Source organism: Mustela putorius, unplaced genomic scaffold (genome assembly GCF_011764305.1).
Source record: "Mustela putorius furo isolate JIRA1106 unplaced genomic scaffold, ASM1176430v1.1 tig00000551_pilon_pilon_pilon, whole genome shotgun sequence".
Taxonomy (NCBI): domain Eukaryota; kingdom Metazoa; phylum Chordata; class Mammalia; order Carnivora; family Mustelidae; genus Mustela; species Mustela putorius.
The window spans coordinates 13304524-13331850 of record NW_025421412.1 but is presented as its reverse complement, the minus strand read 5'-3'; the positions used below and the strand labels follow the sequence as shown (position 1 = coordinate 13331850).

The 27327-nt window shown below is 43.6% G+C and overlaps 1 protein-coding gene across 8 annotated transcripts in view; it reads left to right on the top strand.

Annotated features, from left to right (window-relative positions):
- MBNL2 (muscleblind like splicing regulator 2) overlaps positions 1-27327 on the top strand; it is a 154968-nt gene that overhangs the window by 80194 nt on the left and 47447 nt on the right. For all 8 annotated transcript variants that reach the window (XM_004746120.3, XM_004746122.3, XM_004746123.3 and 5 more), the window contains exon 3: positions 20806-20970. In XM_004746120.3, the coding sequence (XP_004746177.1) occupies positions 20806-20970 (165 nt within the window). The remainder of the gene's footprint in view (positions 1-20805; positions 20971-27327) is intronic.

Below are 27327 nucleotides of genomic sequence, written 5' to 3'. Positions count from 1 at the left end.
AACCCTAATCGCTGCAGGCGGCTGCATGAATCTCATGCTAACCTGGTCATGGGCTCAGGATAGGTGAGGTCCATTGACTCTCAGTCCCTGGGGCCCTCCCAGGCCTCCCCACCTTGGTCAAACCTCTTCTGGTGACTCAAGCCACCAGGGCTCCTCTCCCTCCTGCGTCACCTGCTCTGTGGCTCGCTGCTGATACGAAGTTTCGGCTCTACTCTCCCTCTTGCTCTTTCTTTCAAAAAACGAAAAGAACTTGGACCCCCAGTTTCCATTGGAGTGAAACCGACTAATTATGACCAAGAACTAGCTCTTAACATTGAGTTGAAACATGGAAAATGTTTTCATTTTCAAATCCCCACAGCATGTGGGAGTAGTCTAGAAATGAGCCACCCTAGGAAATAACTTGAGAAAATTGGCTGGAAGAAAAGCCCAGGTACATGGGTCACAAACCGGCAAAGAGCTTCCCAACAACACGGAAGACAATCCGTGTGATTAAAAACCATATTAACAGACCGAAGTGGGTGGGTGGGGGGGAACTACATTATTTTAATTGATGCAGAAAAAGCGCTTGATAAAATCCAGCACCCTCTTGCGATGAAAAGAGGTAATTCCTCCAGCCCGTCTCCCTCCTCACCTCTCTGTTCTAGGTCCTTCTCCTAATTTCACATATTTTTTATGATATTGACTGTTTTTCTTTTACCTTAGCAAAGTGATTAGGAAATTACTTCACATTGAAGTTTTAATCATTTCAGGGTTATTTTCATGGTCAAAGGCCTGGGCCAAAAACAAGTAGGAGATATCCCCCCAAAATCCGTCTCTCCTGGTGAGGCTCGGACCCAGGACAGCAAGATGCCCTCCATTCCTTTGTCTTAAAACCGATGCCTCGTTCACTCCAGCAACAGCTACTGAGCTTTGAATTGAAATGTCAATAGTCTGCAACTTACATTCATTTATTATTTATCACTCACTACTTACAGGTTTTTGAAGAACTAAAATTCCTTTTTGAACATTGACCATTTTTCTCTGAGCCTATGTGCCTGCCACCGGTTAGGTTTTTCTTATCTCTGTGTTGAAAACGCACCTTCCAAAGGTTGTTGTGAATTCAGTTAACTATCGCGTGTTTGAATCTGCATTTTGTTCCCGACAACAGCATTTTACGACCTTGGAGGCTGTTCAGACATGTTTTTGCGAGACAGTGTCCATCGTCAGGCCGTGTGGGGAGGCACGTATATCCATGTTCCCCTGGCTGAAGGGCAGCACTGATCCTTTTGGAGTAAAGTGAGTTCCAGAACTCTTGGAAGGAATTGCATGTGTGTATGTTAGAAGGAAGCAAACGACCCTCTGTCTCGGGGCTGTGAACTTGAAGAGGGAGACTCGCAGTGCTATATCCTGACTTGTGACGGTCTAATGTCTCAGCCTCCTAACATTTGCCACGCTTAAATGTGGGTCCAAGTGTTCGCTTTAAATCCTAAAGCTAGAGATGGAGCCATCCGTGTGATTATCCTGAGGCAGAGCTTCAGTGCTTATCTCTGATTTCCCTCTTTTCCACACATCCAGCCCCACGCCTGCCCTCTCGCCGCACACTGTCAAGCCTCTTCCCAGAGGGAGAAACCCACGTTCTAAAGAATTGATGTTCTCTTTGTGGGCTACTCGTCAAATTAAGAAAAAAAAAATCTTATTAAACAGAAGGGCAAAACTAGAGGCCATGAGATTTGAGGATGATTTTATATTGTAAGGCAGAGGGTGAGCAGGCTTCTTCCGAGCTCTGTCCAGAGGCCCTTGGCTCCTGTTGCCTTTCTTCTGAGGAGCAGCACCTCCGGCCCGTTGCTTGAACAGCCTTTGCTAAACGGCTTTATCCCCCCAGTGCAGACGGCCTGGTCTCTGCCCAGCTGGCTGGCGTGGAGGCCGGGGTGGAGGCCGCAGGAGAGCCAGCCGTCTCCTTTCACGGAGCAGAGTGGGAAAGGTCTGGGGGCTGGTGTGCTGGGGAGAGATGGGGGCCCGCGTTCCTGGGCCTCTGCTATTTCAGCCCGTCAGGCTGTCCCAGCCTCCGGCCTGCCTGCCCATCACAAGAGCATTGCTAGATGGGGATCTGGATGAGCTCAGCTGTATTTAGTGATGGGGAATCTGACATAATGCACTTTCTCATAATTTATTAAAGTGGCTAATACATTTGAAAAATCCGTGAAGAACAGGGAAGCCTCTGGGTAATAGCGTCCAATGCATTAACCCGCCATTGATTTTGCATCTCAACCGAGTGAAAGCCGAAGTCCTTCTGATGACCTGGGAGGTTCTCCATGCTCTAGTCACCTCTCTTCCCTCACCTCTCGGTCTCAGCTACGCTCTTGCCCCCACTCTGTTCCAGCCAGCCTGTCCTGGTTGCTGTTCTAGAATATGCCAGGCACACCCCTGCGTCAGGATCATTGCACTTCCTGCCTTCCCCACACCCCCCACCCCGCACGTACCTCCTCTGCCTGGACAGTTCTCCTCGAGACTTTCCGCAGACACCCTATTGAAAATGGCAAGACTTAGCCACCCACCACCTTCTTCTCCCCCTCAGATATATTTTTTCTCCTGGCACTCTGTGTTTTACTTATTGACTTTGTTTAGTGTCTGTCGTGCCCCATACAAATAGACAATCCCTGAGGGTAGGCACTTTTTTTTTTTTTCTCATTACTCTTTCTCTGGGGTTGGAAGCACCACCTGCCACAATGGAAGTATTAAATACGCATTGAATGAATGATCGATAGAAAATGACTTCCATCCGGGGACTTGAGGATTGGAAGCGTCTGCCATGACATCTCTCCACTACTGAGAAAATCAGCGACTTAGACACTGAGGTCAACAACTCTAGGGCCACGGTCTTCCTGAGGGAGGCAAGGAGCCCAGGCAACAAAGTACAAGGAGCTTTGCCCTTGGCTTTCAAGCGAACTGTTAGAATCCTAACTCTACCACCTGTGAGCTCTGGGACTCCGACAAACTGTTCAACATAGGTCAGTTGCTTCTCACTTCACTCAATATGTGAGGCAAAGCTCATGACGCGGAACTCCATGGCTGTCGTGAGAATCAGGGTCAGTGCATGTAAAACATCCGGCGTAGAGCAAGCCTCCATGAAAATGAAAGCAATTTTCAGAGATGTTAATCATTTGTATTAATTTGTAGCTGTTTGTCTTATGGGTAAAAGTGGAAAATCACATGCTTGCTGGCATTTTTGTTTCAGGGAACACGTTGAGTCTATTTTAAAACTCCTCACAATAGTATTTTTGTTCTTATAGGGGAAAAAAAAGCCTACTACATACACTTCTATTAGGTTCCAGTGTGGATTGGTGTTATTTAAGGATCTTTAAATGGGGAAAAAATGGCCTCTGAAGCAGTGGAAATCATCTCTCAGTTCCCCTTTAACCCCCACCCTGCCAGATCTCCACCCACAATGGTCTGGCCTTGAAAAGTTGTGTCTTCCGAAGATTCATTTTTTAAGCAACCATGGATGGCGTACATGTTCTCTAGCAGACACGGTGGTCTCCATGACTGACTTTTCCGGAGCATGGGGGAGAGCCTCTCCTCAGGAGCAGCTTACAGTAAATCTCTGAGACTAAGCCCTAAAGATAAGAGCAGGAATTGGGGGTTAGGTGCTGCCCCAGAAGAACAGGAAAGGCAAAAATACTTCCTCGGGGGTGACTGGGAATGGATGGAGCATGGTTTGCATGGAGGAAGGTCAGTGAAACTTGGCCTTGCAAGGGAAGTGGAATTTGGATAATTTGAAATGGGGAAGAGGACAGAGGAATGGAAATGGCTGGAACATAGCCAGAGACGAGGCAGGAAGTCATCAGGTCTTAGGTTTCCCAGCTTCAAATGGAGTTCGGTCTCGGCTGCACAGATCTCGCAGAGGTGACCCTTGAAAGGAAGCTCTCTTTCTGACAACATGGGAGGGCTTGCTCGCCGATAAGGACATCTGGATAGGACTCAGGAAGGAAGGGATTTTCTGTGGGGTCCTCAGAGCGAGGAGTAAGGTGCCCAGGCCTATAACCAAGGAGGATTGTTCATGGCAGTCAATGCCTTTCACATGCTCAGGCCTACCAGACAGGCATCACCGGACCGCACCTCTCTCCTGAAATTGAGGTTCCAGTATCCAGTTGCTTGCTTGAAACCCCCACTTCACTAGGCGATGGACATCTCAAACTCTGTGAGTCCAAAACACAACTCCTGCATTTCCCCAAACCTGCTTGAACAATGATTTCTGCCTCTCGGTTGATGTCGGTTCTCCCCTTCCAGTGGCTCAGGCCCAAACCCTTGCTACCCTTACTGAATCCTTACTGATTGCTTTCATGATCCGTATCTCATGCACGGGGGAGTCCTGTTGGGTCTTCCTCCAAGATATCACCAGAACCTACCACTTCTCTCCTCCACTGCCACTGGCCTGGTATAAGCATTATAGTTCGTCCCCTGGATGGCTGCCACAGCAGAGCCATTCTCCCTGTGACTACTCTGCCCCGTCTGTCTGCTCTTAAAAGTGTCAGTTAGATCATGTCACTCCTCTGCTCAGAATCTCCGTTCCTTCAATGTAAGCAAAGGCTTTCCAATGGCCTACAGGCCCTACCAGACCGAACCTCTGTTACTTCTCTGACCTCCTTTTCAGCTCTGCCCCAACTTAGGGCACCCAGGGGCATGGGCTCCTGGTACACCTCCTGTTTCACTGGCCTTAGACATGCCAGGCATGCTTTCTCCTTTGGGCATTTGTAGCATCTGTCCTCTCGACCTAGAACATGCTTCTGAACACAGGCCATGGCCCGCTCTCTACTCGCTTTGAGTCTTTGCTCCAAAATTACCTTCTCCATAAAGCTGGCCCTGCCTACTGAATTTTAAAGAGCTGCCCACCCCACTACAGCACATCCATCCCATTAACCTCACCTTTATTTCCCTCAGAACTTGACACATTCTACTCTATCACCTACTTACTTGTAATACTCATTGCTTATTGCTTGTCTGTGCTAACTAGAAGATCAGCCCCATGAAGACAGAGGGATTGGTGAGTTTTGGATGAAGGACAGAGTGCTGCTGGAGGGGAGGTGGGTGAGGGTCTGTTGTCACGATCCCACCACATCTAATGGCTTGCACTGGCCTGAAGGTGGTAATGGGATTGAAAAGCTAGCGACAACGTGGGGGACCTAGTGACCATATATCTAGGGCCAGATAACTCCACATGGGGTACCAGTCGCAAAGTTCGGCCCGTGTGGTCCATCCTGTGACATTCACGGTGCTCCAGGCCAGGGACTGTCCTTGTTGATTGCAGAAGCAACCAAGTGACATCGAGTAGATAAAAATGAATATTGGCCCTATAAATACAGCCCAAAACCTCCCAAGGGACTCCACAAAGTGGTAGAGTCTGGGCCCTGGACAAGCAGAAGTTTCATGCCGAAATCATCCAAAGGAGGTAGAGAGCACCCCCTGCCATTCTTCCTGGGAAAACTGCCCTCTGCTGGGGCTTTAGGCCTTTTAAATAAGCATAGCATAGATATCTGCCTAAAACATGTGTGCATAATTCTTAAGCTATAGTTTGATATACGTATAATCCACTTATCTCCCTGAAATCCAAGGGTCTCTCCTCCTGATTTGGAAAGCTTGCGGTCTCCTCATCACAGGGTCTCCCCTGTTGCTGTTGGTGGTGGTCCTGCTGCTCTAATATATGGAGATGTGCTGAGACAGGCCTAGTTTGGTTGTTCCCTTCAATTATTAGTGTGATGTATTAAAATTCAACTGTATTTATAAAATGTACTCAATCATTTTAATTGGATTTGCAAGAATATATGATTTATGAAACGTTACATAGATCCTTCCGGCTAATACTAGACTTAACTATTACTTATTACTCTGGTTTCTTCCCTGTCTTCTATTCATATGTATATGCATTGCAGATCTACATGTCTAGAGTTACTCAAGGATAGGAACAATTTATTTTTCATCCTTGTATTTACTTGGGCCCAGCATCATACCACACATATGGTAGAAATCCATAATTTATATTCATAGAGCATGGCAGTTTAGGAGTCAGGCTAAGAAGGTTCAAATCTTGGATCTTCCCTTTCCTAAGCTGTGTGGCCTTGGGCAAGTTACTTAACCTTTCTGAGCCTTAGTTTCCACATTTGCAAAAGGGAGATAAAAATAAGACCCACTGCAGAGGCTTAGTATGAACACCAAAAAGATCATTCATGGAAAGCACTTAACACCATGCTTGGCATATCATAAGCATTCGTTAAACATAATTTTTATGATTCTATGAACAAGTGAAAGAAACACAGTGATAAAGAGCAGTGGCTCAGGGGTCACACTGCCTGGGATGAACTCTGGCTTCTACCTCTTGCTGCTTTTTTGACTTAGGACAAGATCTTCAGTCTCCCCAGGTTTCAGTTCCCCCAACTAATTATCACAAGGAGGAATTACTGGTGCCTCCCTGACCCACAGGTCTGTCTGAGACAATGCACGTGAGACACTTAACACAATGCCTGGCATATGTATAATAATAACCAGACAATAATAATTATGTAATAATAATAATATCTATATTGGATAAATATTACCAAGAATTATTTTCATATAAGTAATTATCTTTTTTAAAAAACATTAGGTTTTTAAATAATGGATAGATTCAGTTTATACATAACTTGACCAGCAGTTTCTGGAATGTCAGAAGCTTAAGTATCCAACCAGTCACAATGGATGGGGACTATTTGGCACTCACTAAGAGAAAAGACTTCTTCCATGAAGAGGTTATAGGGAGGTCCTAAGAGGAAGAGGGAGAAATGTCGTATCTCAGTTTTGGGCCAGATCTGACCAAAAGGGACCCCAAACTCTGAAGACAGTTCTGCCCACTGGACTGAAGAGACGCTATCCCTGAGGCCAAGAGTTCTGTCTCAGAAACTCTACCCTCCTGGATACATTTTGGAGAAACATTCAGCCACAAGAAGTCTGAGGAAAATTAGCAGGGCTTCTTGTCCCCTGAGGCTGGGTGACAGTGGGGGCAAACCCAGGAAGATGATCCTTGGTGGATGTGGATGAGGAGCAGCTGTCCCTAGTGGACCGCTGGACCCAGGCTGGGGGGGGGGTGGTTTTCAGGATGCAGGGGCCACGCAAAGCTCTGGTCAGGGAAGGAGGCTGAATGGAGGTAGGTTCTCAGACCTTGAGCTTGGAGGTGAAGAGAGAAGCTCCATGGTGCCCCCTAATGTAAGAACTGGGATTTCCAGCAGGTAAACAGAGTCAGAGGAAGGCAGAAATTTGGAGCTTGGGTCAGAACAGCCACGTGGCCTTCAGAACTGGGGATACTGAGTCATCAGCCAGGGCAAAGACCCAGCTTCCATTCAGGATTTGTCTTAGGAACCCAGGAAAGAATAAACAGGTTAGGGGCTCAGGAGGGTAGGGTAAGAGGAAACCTGAGCCAAACACAGCAGGCCCCTTCTCTGTGCCCTCTTCTCTGCCGTGTTCCCTCAGTGCATCAAAGTGCCTGTGAAGGTGGCCTGGCTTCATGAGGGAGACCACAGAAATGCGCATCGACCTTTGTCAGCGCAACTTCAAAATGCTGGCCGGATTTCCGCATTTTCTTTGACTTGCCTCCTCCTTCACTGAATGATTCTCCCCTCCCCCCCACCCCATGCGATTTTAATATCAAGGACAATTTTTATCAAGTCTTTCTCTGTAATCAGGATATAAAAATTATCCCAACATTTCTCTTTGAAAATGGATCTTCAGAGACTCAGTAGGCCTTTATGCACGACTAATGAGTTCTTTAGTGAAACATTTTGTCTTTTACTGAAATAAATCTCTCCTATTAAATCTTCCATATGAAAAATCTGATAGCATTTAAGCTGGCTAGTTTCATTTGTGGAAAATCATCGTGCTTGTGAAGGATTTAGAAGCTGTTGCCTCTCGTGTTTGATCAGGCAAGGGATCTTGCTACCTGAGTCGGTGAAAAAAGTTAGAACACACATTCCCTGAACCAAATCTTTATGTTGGGAGACAGCAGGGTGTTTTGCTGGGAAACCCTCCATCTCGTGAAGCACATCAGCTACCCTTTCTTGTGGGTCACTGTCTTAGTTTCCTTGGGCTGCTGTAACAAGTACCGAAAACTAGGTGTTTTAGAACAACATAAATGTATTCCGTCACCATTCTGGAGGCTAGAGGTCTGAAATTAAGGTGTGTCAGTACCGCTGTGCTCCCTCCAAAGAACTGGGGAAGGATCTGTCCTAGACCTCTGTCTCAGCTTCTGGTCACTTCCATCATTTTTTAGCTTCCTGGTGGCCAACTTCTCCTGTGTCTGTCCACATCATCCTGCCCCGTGCATGTTTTTCTTGTGTCTGAATTTCTCCTTTTTATAAGGACGCCAGCCTTACTGTCTTAAGGCCCACCCTAATGACCTCATCTGAATCTAATGACCTCAGTAAAGACCCTATCCCCAAATAAAATCACATTCTAGGTACTGGGGCTTAGCCTTCTGGGTCGACCCAATGCAGCCCCTTGCCCCTCCTGAATGTCCATTATCACACAAGGCTGCTCCTCTGTTCTAAACACGTCTTTCATAAGTTGGGCCTAAAAAATTGTTACCCATAGCTCTTCCACTGACCAACCGGGGACAGTGAAGAGGGACATGCTTTTCAGTCACTTGGGACCAGAACTGAGTCCTAGCTGACTCTGACTCAGAAAGTACCTTCAAATCGCTCTGATCTCCATTTTTACCTTTAAATTCGGGTGCCATCTTGTGAGAATGTTGTGAAGCTGTCATAAGATACTGTGTTTCCAGAACGCTTTTTAAGGTGTGATACAAATGGTCTGTTGGATTTCTAGCTTCTTATCAAGGGCTCTGCGGACAGCAGCCTGGGATGCCTGGCTCTGCCGTTTCTACCTGTATGACCCTGGGAGGTCATTTGCCCCTGTGTGCCTCCCTTTCATTCCATCAAATGAGAACAGTAGCTGTACTGATGTTAAGATCTTATGTCGAAGATTAGAGCACAATCTACAGAACGCACCCTGAGACGGCCTAGTACATGCTACGCACACCGTTACATAAGCCTGAGCTATTTCTGTTGAGGGTGGGACCACATCTTGGTCCCCGGTGCGTAATTCCATCCCAATTTCTGGCACAGAGCAGATGCTCCCAACATGTTTGTTGAATGAATAAAGGAAGGGAGAGGCGTGTGGCTGTCCCTCAGGAGACCACAGCATCAGCCCCACACCTCTGCTGTGTAGCTGTTCAGCTTCTCGGGCAGCAAGTCGCGCTGCAAAACAGAGCCTATGCCCACACCTGCCCAGGGGGTGTTTTCTCGAACAAAGTGCAGCTTCCTTTTGCTGCAGTCTGGTTGGCTGGCCAGGCCCGCGCCACCAAGAATGGCAAACAAGCCTGCGAGAAACCTTCTTGGGTGGCTAAAAATGAGCTCTCCTGAAAGGACACTAGATCTTTCCATCTTTTTCCAGAACTTCTTCCCCAGATCTTCCTCTTTTTCCAGGTCTTTCCTTGACCTCTTCCCCCTTGCTGTCCCCCCCTTTCCCCATGCGACCCTGTGTTCCTCACCTTTCCTTCTCCCACCTCCTCCTAGAAGCCCTCCCAACTCCAACACCAGCAACCAGGACACTCTGGCTTTGTCACAGGTATATTTATAATCAGGTGTGATGTGCAAAGTATTTTAAAATAAGTACTTCCCGGGTGTGCAGGAAGCAGTCAGACCTCAGAGCTGGGTCAGGGAGGCCCCTTGTTGTGTGGGATTTAACACGTTGATTCTTGGGAGAGAGAGAGAAAGAAAGAGAGAGAGTGTGTGTGTGTGTGTGTGTGGGGGTGGGGGTTGGGGTAGTTTAGGATTCAGGGGAGTGGCCAGAGTGACCAGAGAAGTGGAGAAAACATCTGATACTCCACAAGCTTGGGATAGTAGCTGTTTTCTAACTGGGACAGAAGCACTTTCAGTCCTTTGATAAATGGCCCAGCTGTAGAGGGGGATCTCCCCTAAACACCAGCCATTAAGGCTGCTGATCTCTCTGTGTCCCAGTTCCAGGAGGACCTCGGTGGGGGGAGGTGATTCACCACTCGGTTCACAGATCAGACTGGAAAAGACGATACAACAACAGAAGATGTCTAATAACATTTTATGTCTTTGGGAAAAAGGTCACTTATTTAAAAAGTGGCCAGCTTCTGGGATCACTAACAATCAGTGAGAATAAAAAGGGCAGCCAGCGTTTACTGAGCATTTACTTTGTTCCAGCTGCCATGTGAAGGCCTTTCTAAAGCTTCAGGAATTTAACTTCTAAAGAGTGATTGCGGATGAGTCTGGCTTGTTTTAATTTTCCAAATGGCCAATTCTTCCTCCTCACCCCTCCCCCACCAACCTAAGTCCATCAGATAAGCTGATGAAGATCTTAGCTAAGTGTGAAATGTCCCTTCCTTTAGAGTCATCCTGGCCCCAAAAGTGGTTGGAGCGGTATGTGCCCATGGCACCCTGAATTCCCCCTCTCCTGGATCGCTCACTCTTGCTTTAGCTGACTGTTTAATATCACAGGGCTTGGGGGGGGGGTCTGGGGGGTGCAGTCGGTAAAGCATCCGATTCTTGATTTCAGCTCAAGTCATGATCTCAGGCTTGTGAGATCGGTCCCCATGTGGGGCTGCACACTGGGTGTGGAGCCTGCTTAAGATTCTCTCTGTCCCTCTTCCTCTGCCCCTGTTGGCTCACACACACACACTCGCGCTCTCTCTCTCTCTCTCTCTCTCTCTCAGGGCTTGGCACATAGAAGGGGCTCACTGAGATTTGTCAAGGAGAAGGAAGGACAATCATTTGATAATATGCACAGACTGCCCTCTGTGTAAGGGTCCCTGTACTGCTAGGCTTTGAGGAGAAATAGAATAAATAGACAAGAAACGTGTGTCCTTCCCCACAGGAAAATTCCAGCTTCTGTGATATTAATATTTCATAGAGCTTCTGTTTCACCCATGGCCATGGCAATGCACACAGTTATGAATGTGATGTTAGGAAATCTAGACACTTATGTCAAACAGCTGCCAAGCAGGTTGTGTGTTATGTTGATATTTTCTCACAGTCCGCACTCACCAGTATACCTCTCTGACAAAAGACATTCCCCTTCCAGTCAGATAAAATCATTTTCAACTGAAGCATCCGATGCCCAGAAATTAGTTTCCTGAAATCTCTCAAGAATGCGGGGATAATTTCTGGTGTCACTGATTTCTCTTAACGGGCACCTTTTCAGTTAATATCTGAAGTGGAAAGACCAGTAAAAACAGGGTGTGCCTCCTGAATTAAAACTAACAGCTCTTTCCAATGACAAGAAAAAAGTGGTCTGAGAAACTGAAACTGCATAGGCAACCAAAATCCATTAAAAAATAAAGATTTAAACGTGCTTTGAAATAGCAAACTACAAACGATCAACCCTCTTTGTCTCTCTTCCTCGTTTATCGGTTTTTATGTTTTGCCTACCTAAAATGGTTATAAAATTAGGTCTTAATTGCACTCCCCATTAGGGCTTAAAGGAATAAGGCCTTTGTCACAATGAAGGAAAGCATCAACAAAAAAAGTAACCTACTGAATGGGAGAAGACATTTGCCAATGATATAGCCAGTAAGGGTTACTATCCAAAATATATAAAACACCTATACAACTCAATACCAAAAAAATAATAATAATCCAATTTAAGAAGTGAGGTAAATAGATATTTCAGTGAGCTGAATAGATATTTTTTCTGTAGAAGACATCCAGATGGCCAACAGACACATGAAAAGTTACTCAACATCAGTCATCATCAGAGAAGTGCAAATTAAAACCACAATGAGATTTCACTTCCCACCTGTCAGAATGACTAGAATCAAAAGCACAAGAAATAACAGGTATTGGTTAGGATGTGGAGAAAAGGAACCTGTGACACTGTTGGTGGGAATGCAAACTGGTGCAGCCACTGTGGAAAACAGTATGGAGATTCCTTAAAAAACTAAAAATAGAATTACTGTATGATCCAATAATTCTACTACTACTAGGTTTTTACCCAAAGAAAACAAAAACACAAATTTGAAAACATACATCCGCTCCTGTGTTTGATGCAGCATTGTTTACAGTGGCCAAGATATGGAAACAACCCAAGTATTAACTGATGGATGAATGGATAAAGAAGATGTGGTGTAGACATACAATGGAATATTACCCGGCCATAAAAAAGAATGAAATCTTATCATTTGCAACAACATGGCTAGACCTAGAGGATATCGTGCCAAGTAAAATAATTCAGTCAGAGAAAGAGAGATACCATACCATTTCATTGACATGTGGAATTCAGTAAACGAAAGAAAGAAAGAAAAAAGAAACAAACAAACAAAAAAAATAAATTCTTAAATACAGAGAACAAACTTGGCTGTCGGTGGGGGGGGGGGGGGGAGATGGTGAAACAGGTGAAGGGGTTTAAGAGTACCCTTACTGGGATGAGCCCTGAGTATGTACAGAAATGTTGCATCACTATATTATACACCAGAAGCTAATATTAACACTGTATATTCATTACTTTTCAATTTAAAAATCAAAAACTAAAAATTAAAAAAAAAAAGAAAGAAAGACAGATACAAGGAAGGGGGCGCTGCATTGGCATAATGGTGCGTGAGTCTCAAATCTGTTCACAAACTACTCTTGATGGCCCTAAGTTGCCCCCAGTCCTCTATTGATAACAAATGACCCTAAATGCAGTATCTAGAACTGGGAAAACTCAGAAGCATTTGAAGCATTCTCTAAGGAAGACCAAAGTATTAGCATGGCAGAGGGCTCTGGGCGGCATCCCACCGTCCAGGTACAGCAGCGGAATGACAGGTAATGCCGGTTTGGGTGGTTTTCTAGAAAGAAAAAGCAAACTAAACTATAGTTCCCAGGATCACCTGGGCCAGTGATCTGCTCAACGTGCTTCAGACTTCCTTCTCTCTCCCCCTCTGGTGCACGCGTTGGTGGTGGGGAAAATTGGAGGGGTTGCATTTGTGATTTTTCCCTAGTTTCCCCATTTGGCCATTTCTCCCATCTTCCTTAGATCTTTCTACGAGTTTCCTCCATCCCATGAGAGCGGGAGATAAAGGAACACTCCCCAGAAAAAAGAAGATCAGATTATAAATGTGCCCTTTTTAATCTCTCTTTAATAAGTGCAGTGTTTTATGCTCTTTACCAAAAGAATATTGCATATATAGACTATAAAAGATGAGTTGTAATAGAAATTGAACTAAATTACTAATAAACAGAAAGGGCTTATTTTAAATTCATACGTAATATTGATGATCTGGGCAACTGTTCATTTTGATGGAAGTTCTGGTTATCATTTGCTTGTAGCGATTCCCCGAATTCAGCTTCTTCTAATTCCAAAGTCTTGATGTGGTTGTATTTTATTTGCTCTATTATGTAGTTGGAACTAATAATACAAGGAGCTCATGTGGTTCAATTAGTTTATTTAAATTCAAAAGAAGCTTAAAAGCCTAATCTGTCACTTGCCTTGGAGTACGGCTATATCAGCCGCATAGTTAATGTTATAAATTAGGCCCTGATGTGAATAACCATTTTATTCCACTACACTTTTACTTGCCCATATCCTTCCGGAAATGTGCTGCAGAAGGAAGAGAAGGTTCAGGCCCAGTGTTAAACTCAGCCTTCTGCCGCCTGACTTAGGCCCATAAAAATGATAGACCAATATAAATCTGCTTCCCTGGTCAAATCAAGGGCATTCTTCCCCGCTCAACCCCCCTGAAAAAACCTGAGAGTTTCTGAAACTCACCCGGCCAGTTCAGTTCCTTAGAAACGTCTGCTGGACAACTTTGTGTGTCACGAGGGCCAAAACAGTGTCTGTTTGATTGAATTTCTCACTTTCAAGCTGCGTACACTGTAGGTACTTAATAAATCCTCCTAGACTTAATCAATTTTGACTTAATTTGCCACTTCTGCTGGTGTGCCCCATGCCTTGTCTGTCACGTCGACTTCTCAACTATTCTCAGAACATTACAGAGCTGTTGCCAGCTAAGTCCCTGGTAGTCACTCTTTATTGTAACTGTTGGTATGTGTAGCTTTCCCCTTTTACTAGATTAGGAACATTCGAGAGGAAAAAAGATGCAGAATCGACAACCTAGAGCAAATGACGATGTTTCCCGAGCACCTTCTGCTGCTGTCTCTCTAGCTCTCACAGCCAGCAGAAGGAGCCAAGGTAGGGGAATATGAGTGTACCCATTTGATGGATGAGAAAATTGATACACAGACCATTATAATGGTTTGTAAAAGTTCACATAACCATTTGGGGATGAAGCCACAACCAGAGTTCCAGATTTTTCCTACTGGAATGCTTATTTGCTTTAAATTCTAGATGAGTCATACCATGCTAATCACCCCTGGCAGGTCTGAGCAGGAAAAATATCAGAGAACCCGATCGGAGGCTCTTCTGAAGAGAGAAATGGCCAGTGTTGGCAGTGATGATGAGAACAAGAGGAACAGAGGGTTAAAGAGCTTCGTAGCTTCTGGAAACCCAGGGATGGAGAAACTGAATGAGGATTAGAAGAGCGATTATTAATACCATTTCTTTTCCTCTACTATGCAGCAAAGGTGTTAACAGTGGGGGTGTTGGTGAGGATGAGGATGGTAAGAGGAATAATATCAAAACCTTACAGAGGGCTCGCTGTGTCCCAGAAACTGTCAAATGCTCCATGTGCATGAACTCCTCCACAAGTCTAGAGGTAGGAACTCTTGTCCAGTGTTGCAGCTGTGAGCCCCAGGGCAAGAATAGCAGAGCTGGATCCGGAGCCAGAGCAGTCCAGGCAAAGTCTGTTTCCTTTACCACGGGTGCAAACCGCATCTCTAAGACAGGTTCCAAGACAGACCAGGTCTCAGGAATGGGACTCCAGGATGAGAATCTATCATCGCATCAGGAGTTCGTTAAGCAGATCTCACGTGTGTGCAACGCAAGGGAATCTGAGAACCTCTTCCATGGCCAGCTTTGGGGTGCAGGGCAGACTCCCAGACTTGAAAGGTCCTTGCAGGCCACTCTCAGAGCATAGACATCCGTCGTCAGTCACCACAGTCGGCCCTTGTCTGTCCAGAGCCTGGCCTGCTCACTCCTTAACACCATCATGTACTGAAAACAAGGAGTGTCCAAAACCCAACTGCAAGAGACAGAATTCAGTAGGTTAGACAATGACCCTGAACCTCAACTGGAACTTTTCTCCCCAGAAGGATCTTTTTAGAATCCACTGATGAATGACTCAGCCCACACCAAGACCCAATTCAAATTACCCCCAAGCGATACATACAGCTGGGGCCTCTGAACTCTTCGAATTGTACATCCTATAAAATCCATAGCTTTTCCCATGGAAAACAAGTGGGATATATGCTGTCAGCTCTTCCTGTGGGGCAAAAGCTCCTATTGTGAATTCCTTTAGCAATATCCTAATTAATCTGTTTTCTTGTCGGCTTCCATGTTTTAATTGACTTTTTCAATTAGGAGCATACTAGAAAAAGATTCTAAAAATTACTTGTTTTAAAATAAGCATTTAGAAAATCTCATTTTCTAATTATGTATTTCCCCCCCTCACACCGGCCTGATTCTGAAATCTTTTCTTAGCCACGGCTGCATTTATTCGATCCCACGCCGTGGAACGTAATGGCCGTGTAATTCTGATGGCTCCGATCTGTTGTCCTGCCAAGTTCCAGATTCCAGCTTATCATCTCTCTGCGTTCCGGTGAGAATCTACATGGGTCCTCTGCGCTCAAATCTTCCATGGTCGCTTACTTTAATAAACTTAATTCGGCTTGACATTTTTTACTTCCAACCAATCCTCCCTAATCTAAATATTCCCGGAATAGAGATTATTTCTGAAGGTAGAATAAACTGCACCCATTCTGTGTAGACGCTGACAGAATTCTGCCTTTGCTTTTAAATAACGTGGTCTCCAAACACGATAATAATAGTGGAGACAGTAGTAAATGAAAGTAGTACAAAACCGAATAATCAGGGTGCAGTTTTGCAGGTAGCCAGCATGAAACAATGGTCAGCTCCTGCTTAAAAAATCTGTGGCGGCCAAGTTCAAACCCCTTACCCTGTGCTCTGGTGGGCTCCTGTTTGCTGTCTTCTTACCCCCGCTGGCGCGCACCCGCTTCCCTGCTCCTTCCTCGGGAATCTTCATGCACGTTCCTTCTTATCCTTTGGGTCCCAGTTTCAATGCCACTTCTTGGGTGTCCTTCGCTGACCTACCAGTCTCGGTTTCGACCATCTCCCACCACCCCCCTCAGCATTCTCCTCGGAACACATATCACAATTTATACAGTTATCTGTGTCGTCATTTGGTTAAATGGTGCCATGCCTGGCGCACACATGGTAAGAGCTCAGGAAATATTTGTTGAGTGGGTGCATGAATGAACTCCTAGCCCGATGTACGCCAAGGACGACCGTGAGTGTGATCCAGACTGCCTGTGGTCTCCATACTACTGGGGGTGAGCAAAGCACCGGAAGGCCTGATATCCTCAGGAGTTTGGTCCCCACATGGGGCCCTTTGGATAGGCACATCTGTCTGTCTTCACCTGGGCTCCTGTGTTTCATTTCTAGAAGAAATGGGTGCCCCGGCCTCCCCTGATCTACACAGTCCTCTTCTCTAGAGGCCGGGCCCTACTTCTCTCCCTTTCCCAGACACAGTGTTTAACCAAGAACTAAAAGGTAGGGAGAGGTGAAATGAAACAAAAAACAGTCCCAGAGGCCACAGGAAGACGTTTCCAAGACATTTTTATCATTATTTCTTGGACTGAAATCGGGAGACACTAGTTTTGACGCTGCTGTTGTGTTTTACAATGATGCACAGAGACGCTCTACACTTCCGCACGCTGCCCTCTCCCTCTCGGTTCTGACAACTTGCTGTGATCATCAGCAGTTTCTGTGCGATGGTGCATATCCTGGCAGATCTTAGGCCTTCACGAAAACTTCCTTACAAATTGTTTACTATGTCAAATAGCTCGTTATATTTTGACAGTTGCTTTTCCTTTAGGATTTTAGAATCCTGGAGGATCCTTTACTGAAATTCTGCCTAGATTTTCCCAGTTCTTTAATTAGTATGCCTCAAACATCCATGGTGCAACACACTTCACCATATTAATACTAGACTGAACTATGTTGTGGGGCTGTTTATTTATTTTTTATTAATGTTTTAAATTTTTTAAAATTTGTCTGAGACAGAGTGAGAGAGCAAGAGCCCACTTTGCGGGGAGGGGCAGAGGGAGAGGAACAAGCAGACTCCCCTCTGAGCAGGAAGCCTGTCACGGGGCCCCAGGACCCTGAGATTATGCCCTGAGCCACACAGGTGCCCCAGAGCAGTTTCTTTAAATATGGGTACTTACAGAAATGCCCCAGAGAACTGAAAATATTTTTAAATGTAAGATACTTGAATAAGTGTAATTAAGTAGCTCCCACCAAGTTTTGAAATACAACTCTGTTCTACGGAAGAACCAAAAAGCCACAAAATACAAATAAATCTGTGATCTGCACCTCCTGCAAACAAAATATCATACACAAATGTTTTCTCCTTCTTTGGTAATTTTTTTAAAAATATTTTATTTATTTGACAGGGAGATCACAAGTACAGCAAAGAGGTAGGCAGAGAGAGGGGGGGAAAGCAGGCTCCCTGCTGAGCAGAGAGCCCCATGTAGGGCTCCATCCCAGGACCCTGAGATCATGACCTAAGCTGAAGGTAGAGACTTAACCCACTGAGTCACCCAGGCGTCCCCCTTCTCTCGTAATATTCACAACATTTACTCAGTGCTTACTATGTACCAGGCATATGTACCTCTAAACTTTGTACATATATTAATTCATTGAGTCCTACTACACTCCTTAGAGAAAACACAATTCATCTTTTTAATTGTACAAATAAAATAAAGCATGCGCAAGAAATTTAAGTAGTTTGCTCACATTTACACAGATAGGAATGAGCAAAATCAAGTTATGTGCCCAGGTGTTTGCCTTCAGAGCCTGTGAGCTTAACCATTTCTCTAACCCCCTATAGAAGGACAGACCCCGGCAAATAATCTTTTTCCTTCTTCAAATTCTCATATTTTACCACATTTTAAATTGAGTTATACATCTTATTATTATAAAATATATATGCACCCATATTATTTTATCAAGGATAGTGCCAGATATTTTTCTTTTCTAGATTTTAACTGTTACTAATAGCTTGGTGTAGTGATGAAATTGAGTCAGGTAGACATGAATTTAGAATCTAGCTCTACCACTTACCAATTATATGACCTCAAAAAGTTCCTTAATATTTCTGAGCACATTTGCTATTTTGTAAGATAGGAACCATTATGGCTGTTTTGTAAGGGGAAAATGAGATAACCACGTATAGATTGTCTGGCACATGGGTGATCAATAACATGCCTTACTCCAAGTGTGTAAGTAAGGACACTAGGAAATTGCATTAATTCTCATGAAAAAGAAGGTTCCATCAATAAATTACTCATTCAATGTTGTAAATCATGTTCTCTTGGCTGAAAATAGTTTATACTGTTCCTTAAGTGTCCCAATTGTATCAAAAGATAATTGCATTTATAAGAAAACCGTATTTTTTCTAGCCTAATTGAAATTTTTACATATAGCTACAAAGGATTACATTAGAAGGCTAGTGAATCAGAGGAACGCTTATATGGATAAGCAAAATTGAAGAGCCAAACTGGTAGAAGTGTGGACGCTTCACAGATTCCATCCCCATGGTATGGAACTCTCCTCTCCCGAATTCTCTCATTAGGGCCAGCTGTCTGTGTGCACACAGGCCTTATACGGGTATCTTGTATACCTGCGCCTTTCTGGGGGTCAGCCTCCAGATGAAGTGCTTGTGCCTAAAGAGAGTGTGGAGTGAGGTTGTCAGAAGTCTGGGGTGCATAGCTTCTGTATGAGAAATGGCATTCCGTTTAATCCTTTCCCGCCCCTGCTGATGGTGGGTGGGGGCTACATCTGTATCCCACAAACGACTTCCCATCACGGATGATAAGAGCGTATTTGGCTACCTGGCCTATACACAGCCAATCCAGAGACTGGTCACACACCTGTGTTATAGGAGCTGACTCCACACGCATGCTTCTCGGAGACTTGATTTTAGCAACCTCAGCAACTGTCAAGAGAGGACATCATGAAACACAGAGCAAAGGAAAGTTAGGATAAAAACTACCCTGCCCCAAACTGCAGAGACAAGTAGATGGAGAGAGAAAGAGAGAGATTCCTAGGCCTCTTGGATTTAGATTATTTTTCATCATGGTTCCAGTTTACCTATGTCTTTATAACAGACCTTCTAGTCATTGACTTGGGATGGTTGTTTCACACACAGGAAGCTGCAGGACACATTCAAAATACAAGTTTGAGACTAAGGAGACAGACTGACCTATAACCATTGTTACAGAATTTTATTAGCAGAAATGTGACCAGTTCCTTTTGATGTCGCCAGTACCTGCCTGTGTCCTGCCCGCAGAGGGTGACACGACCGCTAATGCTAATAGTAGACCCTTAGGACACATTGGTTGATCAGCCCAGACCACAAAGACCCGGCCTGCCACTGACATCTGCACTTCCCCATGGTGGCGGGGGAAGGTTCACGCTGGAGAGGGAGACTACGCTGCCAAAAGTGCAGCTGAAATGAGCGGGAAACCGAGTGAGAATTCCAGATGTTTAGAATTAGGATGACTGTAAACAAATTTGCTTCCCCAGATCCCCCAAGCTTGCCGCTTAAAATTATTTTTATATCTGGTAAACAAACCCATATTCTCTGTTCTTGGTTGCAAACAGATTAATTCTTTAGGGAATGATAATACACGGGTTAGCACAGTCTGTTCTTCGTTCTCCAGAAATTGCATAATTCACACATCAATATGATTCTCTCAATCGGTAATTTTGAAAACTTGGGAATTCAGTATGAACACTACATTTGCAATAACTCTATGAGACTGGCTTTATGCACACCTGTCACCTAATTAATTGTTTTCGTCGGGCCGACTTTAACATCAAAATATTACTTCAGCCATAAACGCTCTTCACTGTGTCCTATTGTGGCATTAAATTTGATACAACTGTCATGGGAGTGGGGGCATGGACATGGGGTAACAGCTTTTGAGTATCAAACTAATTAGTTGCAGGTAATTATCTGACTTTAATGCCTGGAATGTTCACTAAAGTATCTATTACTAAGAAATATCCACTCCTATACTAGAGACCTTTGCCTCTTCTTCAGTGATTTGGACAAGGGTTATCTTCAGCCAATCTGGAACACGCATTTCAAGAACTTCTTGTTACTGTCCCCACTGCACAAATTCGGCACGTAACCATTCATCCTTGGTCAGCACTCCAGCATGCACAAACCACCATCGAGCGAGTTCAGAGAGTCCTTTTGATAAGTTCCCATAAAAAATGCTCCTCTGGCTGCCTTCCACCCGCCTAGGAGAAGGGTCTGCCTTTATTCCTAGCACTCAGATTTCTTTGGAGTCTCTTGCCAGAGTTGGAATCCATTAGAAAGAACCACCACACACACACAAAAAATCTCAGAAAGCTTCTCTGCTGAACAGGTTTGAGCAAGATCGATAGTCATTTATTGCCTGGTTCACGCCTTCTATGTTGCAAGTCCGTTGTGCGTTCCGACATGAGTGCGCATGCGCACGCACGCCCTCACGCGCACGCACGGACGCACGCACGCACGGCATCCTTGCCTTTGTGTACGTGGAGCAATTGGGAAATGGTTGGCCATGGATGAAAGCTACTCCCAGCAGTGCTAAAACCAAAACATTCGTTTTACAGGGCCGTTGTTCAAGAGAGAACTGCAAGTATCTTCATCCTCCAACACATTTAAAAACTCAACTAGAAATTAATGGGAGGAACAATCTGATCCAGCAAAAAACGGCTGCCGCGATGCTTGCCCAGCAGATGCAATTTATGTTTCCAGGAACCCCACTTCATCCAGTGGTGAGTACCTCGCATCTAATGAAGGGCTTGGTGATTAAAGTGTTGGTACAGGCAGTGCCACGTTGACCTAAAACGGCCTCCCCTCTACTTTGTCTCTGGCTACAATTAAAACAAATAGCTTTGAAGCTAAATGGATGCTGAAAATAGGGTGTTTGAAATTATTTAAATGGAAAAAATGTGTGTGGACGCAGTAGGCAAAGACGGTTTCTGAGCGGTGTCTGGGAAATCTGTGTCCCTCCAACTCTTGCTCACCGGTAGACTCCGCATTTGAACCACTTTAGAATGGAAAGAGTTCTCTGCACTCGCATGTAGAGTATGCAGCGATGATCTATGTAAAGAGGAGGCGTCGATGCCTGTTAGATGGTTAGCAACCTAGCGGACTGTTTGGTTCCCTGGCATCGTTTTATAGGGTGAGCAAAGTGAGAAACCGGAGTAGTTAAATGATTTACCCAAGGTCATGCAGCTACTAGGCAACGGGGCTGGCATTGGAAGTCAAGACATCTTGAGGGGCAGTCCCCTGGGGGCCCCAAGGCATTCCCAGAGAAGGCTGCCTTAGCCACCCAAGCTGCAGTCTTGAGGCTGGCCAATGTGGCAGCTGTGCTCAGGGCCACGAGATTAAATGCTCAAGGGAGTTCAGTCTTTGAATATGTATTGTGTCGTATTTTCTCCTTGATTTCAGTGTTTGAAAGTACTTGCTTAAAGGTCTGGAAATTGTTTTAGGAACGAGGCCCTGGGGAGAAGGAGTGCATTTGGCTTTAGGGAATTTCATTTACATTGGTGAATTGTCAAAAACAAGCTAATTAAAAAAAAAAAAAAAGCCAAAGCCAGCAAAGTGAGGGAAATTTGCTTTTATAAAGAAGTACATACACAAAAGACTATTGTTTAAAAATTAGTCTTTATTGTGTGAAAAGTCTATGTTATTGAAAGCTGCTAAATTAAAAAGGATAGCTACTCCTGAGATGTACTTCGATGATGTCTGCATGATGAGAGGGGAAGGGTAAGACGGTGGGAAGAGGGAGAGAATCTGGGCAGATGGTTCACAGTTCTGCTTGTCTCCACGTTTCTGCTCAAAAATGATGGCATGAAGTAGCCAGGACCCATCTCTGCCCAGAGTAAAAAGGAAAAAAAAAAAAAAGTGCCAGGTGCAGGGGGCTCCAACATAAATGAGACCGTCTTTCGGGCATAGACAGAGCCATGAGACAGGCAAAGTAAGATTCAGGCAAAGGGAATTATGATTTTGAATGAGGCAGGAAATGCCACTTGGAGGAGGTCCCAAATAAGCACATCCCAAAGGATGAGTAGAGGGGAGCTTAGACCTAAGCACAGCCTAGACAGAGTTTTGAATACATTTAACACCAAATATAGGCATTTAAGTGGATCTATTTAAAACCACACATGTATAATTTATGGTTCTCTATTGATATATGCATGTAAATTATTTTATTAAATTACCTAAAGTGAAAATAATTTAGTTATTCATATTAAATAATGTCTGTAGGAATAAATTTAGAACCAACAAGGTCAACATAGTAATACTGCATTATGTGTCTGTCTCACTCATTGTAATCATTCACTTCTTATTTATTTAGAATTCATAAAGATTGACCCTGGAACTTAACAATGCAGTGTTGGGTGCCTGGGTGGCTCAGTGGGTTAAAGCCTCTGCCTTCGGCTCAGGTCATGATTCCAGGGTCCTGGGATCGAGTCCCACATCGGGCTCTCTGCTCAGCAGGGAGCCTGCTTCCTCCTCCCTCTCTCTCTCTCTCTCCCCCTGCATCTCTGCCTACTTGTGATCTCTGTCGGTCAAATAAATAAATAAAATCTTTAAAAAATAATAATAATGGCAGTGTTGATAAGAAAAGTCCATTCCCATTGTTAACTATTATTTGAAATTCTTTTTGGAAGCTATGTTTATGTTTTGTCTCAAATATCAATTAGGAGTTAATAACCATGATTCATCTATGAAAAATGAATTATACATTTAAATATTTCAATAGATGTTTCTAAATCCCAAGAAATCCCGGAATGAGAAGTACGATGCACTTAAAATCATCAACTCTACAAACAACTTCAGAGTCTCAGGAATTAGTGACCTAGTACAGTATAGTGGGCCAAATAATGGCCCTGAAAGGTATAGGGGACATGTAAATGTCACCTTATAAAGAAACTAGGTCTTTGTAGATATGAGGAAGTTGGGCATCTTGAGATGGGGCCATGTTCCTGGATTAAATGCAATCACAAGGAGCCTTATGAGAGAGAGGCAGAGGGAGAGTCGGCACCTATGGAAAAGGGCAATGTGCCCATAGAGGCAGAGACAGGTGGCAAAACAACAAACCAGAGAATGCCAGCAGCCGCCAGAAGACCGAAGAGGAATAGATTCTTCCCTTGAGCCTCTGGAGGGAACACAAAATGCCAATACCTTGATTTGGGCCTGGTGAAACCGACTTCAGACTTCTGACCTTCAGAACAATACAAGGATAAATTCGCATTATTGTAAGTCGCCAAGTTTGTGGCAGTTTGTCAGGCCGCAAGAAATGAATAACACACGGAACTGCTTAGGACAAATACACTGATAAATACAGAGTAGCAGGTACAACTCCATTTTTAGGTTTCCTTCTAGACTAACCTTCTCCAAAGAACTATGGATATTTTTTCCACTCCCTCCTAACTTCCATCTACCCTAAACCTAGTCCCTTGATTATCTCATCAGTGACCTCCATATTGCTAAACCAGTGGTCTCTTTTGGCTTTGTTGTGCTCATTTGACCTCTTAGCCATATTCAACCTACATAATCAGCCTCTCCTTTGTGGAACGCTCCTTCCTCTCTGATCTGTCTTCCTCCCCAAGAAAAAGCTGGCGATGTTGCCCTTTGTGTTCCTCTACTATGTGCAGAGGCTGCTGTACATGGATGTTCCTGGCACTGGGCATTTCCTTCATGATCTCATCCATTCCCATGGCTGTAAATCGTCTGTAAGCTGAGAACTCCCCTATATGTATTTCCAGTCTTCTCCTTGGAGCCCCAAGTTCACATAGTTGCTCACAGGAATGTGGCATGTTCAAGCCCAATGTTCCCATTTCAGGAAATGCAACCAGCAGTTTCAAAACCAAAATTAATCAGCTTCTCTCACATCCAGTCCATTAGCAGGTCCTGTCATAACTGCTTTCAAGTCTGCTTCCTTCTCTACCTTCTCCAACCCAAGCTTCCATCAGTCCATTATTCAAATAATTCCTTTCTACTCTGTCAATTTCCACTCTTGCTTTACTCCAGTGTATTCTGCATACAGCAACCAGAGGAATGTTTGTAACACATAAGAGCATCATGTCACTCTCTTAAAACCCACTAGAGCTCTCTCATTTCGTTAGAGACAAAGTGTAAACATGTAACCATGACTGTGCTCTAGAATGTTGTCTGTGCCCTGGGCCCCACCAGCTCACCACCTCATCATGGGCCACTCTTTCTGTATTCCCTGGAACCAAACCCGGCTTTCAGTTCTGTGAACACACAAAGCTCTTGCTTGCCTCGTGGGCTTTTGCTCTTGCTGGAAGTATCCTACTGCTCATCACATGGTAACTTGATCTTGTCCAGAAGGACTCCAGATTCATTCTCTGTGACCCACCACAAACCTCCATCACTGCCAGGGAGGCCTCCCCTTTCTGTCTATCTATAAACATAAGTCATAATTTTGTTTGTTCTTTCCCATTAGGGTTTAAGTTTAATAAGTGTACACACGGTGGTCTGGTACAATGTTTGTATCAAAAAATAACTCACTGAGTGGATGAAAACACATACTGTTCTTTCCTCTTATAACTCTTCTGTCTCAAATTCACCATATTTTAAAAGTCCCCTTCAGTTTTTCCTCCTGGCAGTTTTTCTCTCCCTGATTCCTAATAGGACATAACAGCAATTCTTTTCCTTTCCTTCCTCACACACCACACCTTCCACCCAACACACAGCCTTTGTGTCTACACTCAAGATAAAGAAGTGAGTGGTTAGGACTATTAAATGAGTTTAGTAATATCGCAGTGTACAAAATCAAAACAAATCTGTCATCTTTCTATACATTAATGAACAATCAGAAAAATTATGAAAAAAAAATCCCATGTATAACTGCATCAAAAGAATAAAATCTCTAGGAATAAATTTAACCAAGGAGGTAAACGGTCTGTGCACTGAAAACTATATTGATGAAAAAAATTGAAGAATACAGAACGAAGTGGAAAGATATTCCATGCTCATGGATTGGAAGGATTAATATTGTTAAAATAGCCATAGTACCCAAAGTGATCTACAGATTCAAATAATCCCCATCAAAATTACAATGGCATTTTTCACAGAACTAGAACAAATAATCATCAAATGTGTATGAAATCACAAAAGACCCTGAATAGCTAAAAAATATTTTGAGAAAGAAGAACAAAGCTGGAGGCATCATGCTGTCTGATTTCAAACTATATTGCAAAACTGTAATCAAAACTGTACTGTGAAGTGTGTAAACCTGTCAATTCTCAGACCTGTACCACTGGGGCTAATCATTATATGTTAACAAAAATTTTTTTTAAAACTGTATAGTATTGGCATAAAAACAGATACTTAGATCAATGTAACAGAATAGAGAGCCCAGAAACAAATTCACTCATATATTGTCAACTAATTTACAATAAAGGACCCAAGAATATATAATGGGAAAAGTCTCTTCAATGAATAGTGCAGGAAAACTGAGCAGCTACATACAAAAGAAGGAAACTGGACCACTGTCTTATGCCATGCACTAAAATTAACTCAAAATGGATTACAGACTTGAGTGTAAGATCTGAAACCATTAAACTTCTTTCCTAAAGGAAAACATGGGTGGTGACATCAGTCCTGTGATGATTTTCGGGATTTGATAATAAAAGCAAAGGCATCAAAAGCAAAAATCAACAAGTGGGACTGCTTCAAACTAAAAAATTCTCCCCTCCAAAAGAAACCATCGACAAAATGAAAAGACAACCTATGGGATGGGAGAAAATATTTGCAAATCATGTATCTGATAAGGGGTTAACATCCAAAATACAGTAAGAATTCATACCACAGTATAGTAAAGAAGAAAACAAAATCCTCTGCCCATTTTAAAAAAGGGGAAGAAGATCTGAATAGACATTTTTACAAAGAAGACAGACATGCAGATGGCCAACAACACTCATCGTCAGGGAAAATGCAAATAAAGATCACTGTAAAATACCACCTCACATCAGGCACCTGCCTCCCTCAGTCGTTTAAGCATCAGACTCTTGGTTTTTGGCTCAAGTCATGATGTCAGGGTCGTTACATGGAGCCCTCTGTTGAGCTCTGTGCTCACTGAAGAGTCTGCTTAAAGATTCCCTCCCTCTACTCTTCCCTCGAGTCGAGCATACGCACACATATCCTCTCTCTCTCTCTCTCTCTCTCTCTCTCAAATAAATAAGAAAGGTATCACCTCACATCTGTTAGAATGGTGTTACCAAAAAGATAAGAGGTACCAAGTATGGCCAGCATATGGAGAAAAGGAAATCCATTGCATGGAATGTAAATTGGTGCAGTCACTGTGGAGAACAGTATAGAAGTTTCTCAAAAAATTAAAAATGGAACTACCATATGATCTATTAGTTCTACTCATGGGTATTTATCCATAGAAGAGAAGACTAATTTGAAAAGATACCTGCACCCCTATGTCTGTTGCAGCATTATTTACAGTAGCCAATATTTGGAAACAACCCAAGGGTCTGTCAATGGATGAATGGGTAAAGAAGATGTGGTGTATATACACAATGAAATATCATTCAGCCATTAATAAGAATGAAGTCTTGCCATTTGCAACTATGTGAATGGACCACAAGGGGATTATATTAAGTGAAAGAAGTCACATGGAAAAAAACAAATACTATATGATCTCACTTATACAAAAAACAAAGAACAAAAACAAAACAAAAAACCAAGCTCATAGAGAGATAGGTAGATAGAATCTATCAGTCTTTCAGATAGAAAGATTGGTAGTTTCCAAAGGCAGGGGAAAGGGGCTGGTGAAATGGGGAAGAGGGAGTTGTAAGGTACAATCTTCCAGTTACTAAAAAAAAAAAAAAAAAAAAAGAAAGAGAAATTTATGGGGATGTTAATAGTCAGCTTGGGACTACAGTTAAGAATACCGCATAGCTGAAAGTTGCTAAGAGAGTAAATCTCAAATGTCCTCTTCACAGGAAGGCAAATTCTGTACCTCCATATAGTGATAAATCTTAATGACTTACTGTGGTGATCATTCCTCAGTATATACAAATATCGATTGTTACATCATACACCTGAAACTAATATAATGTTGCATGCCAATTCAAAAAAAAAGAAAA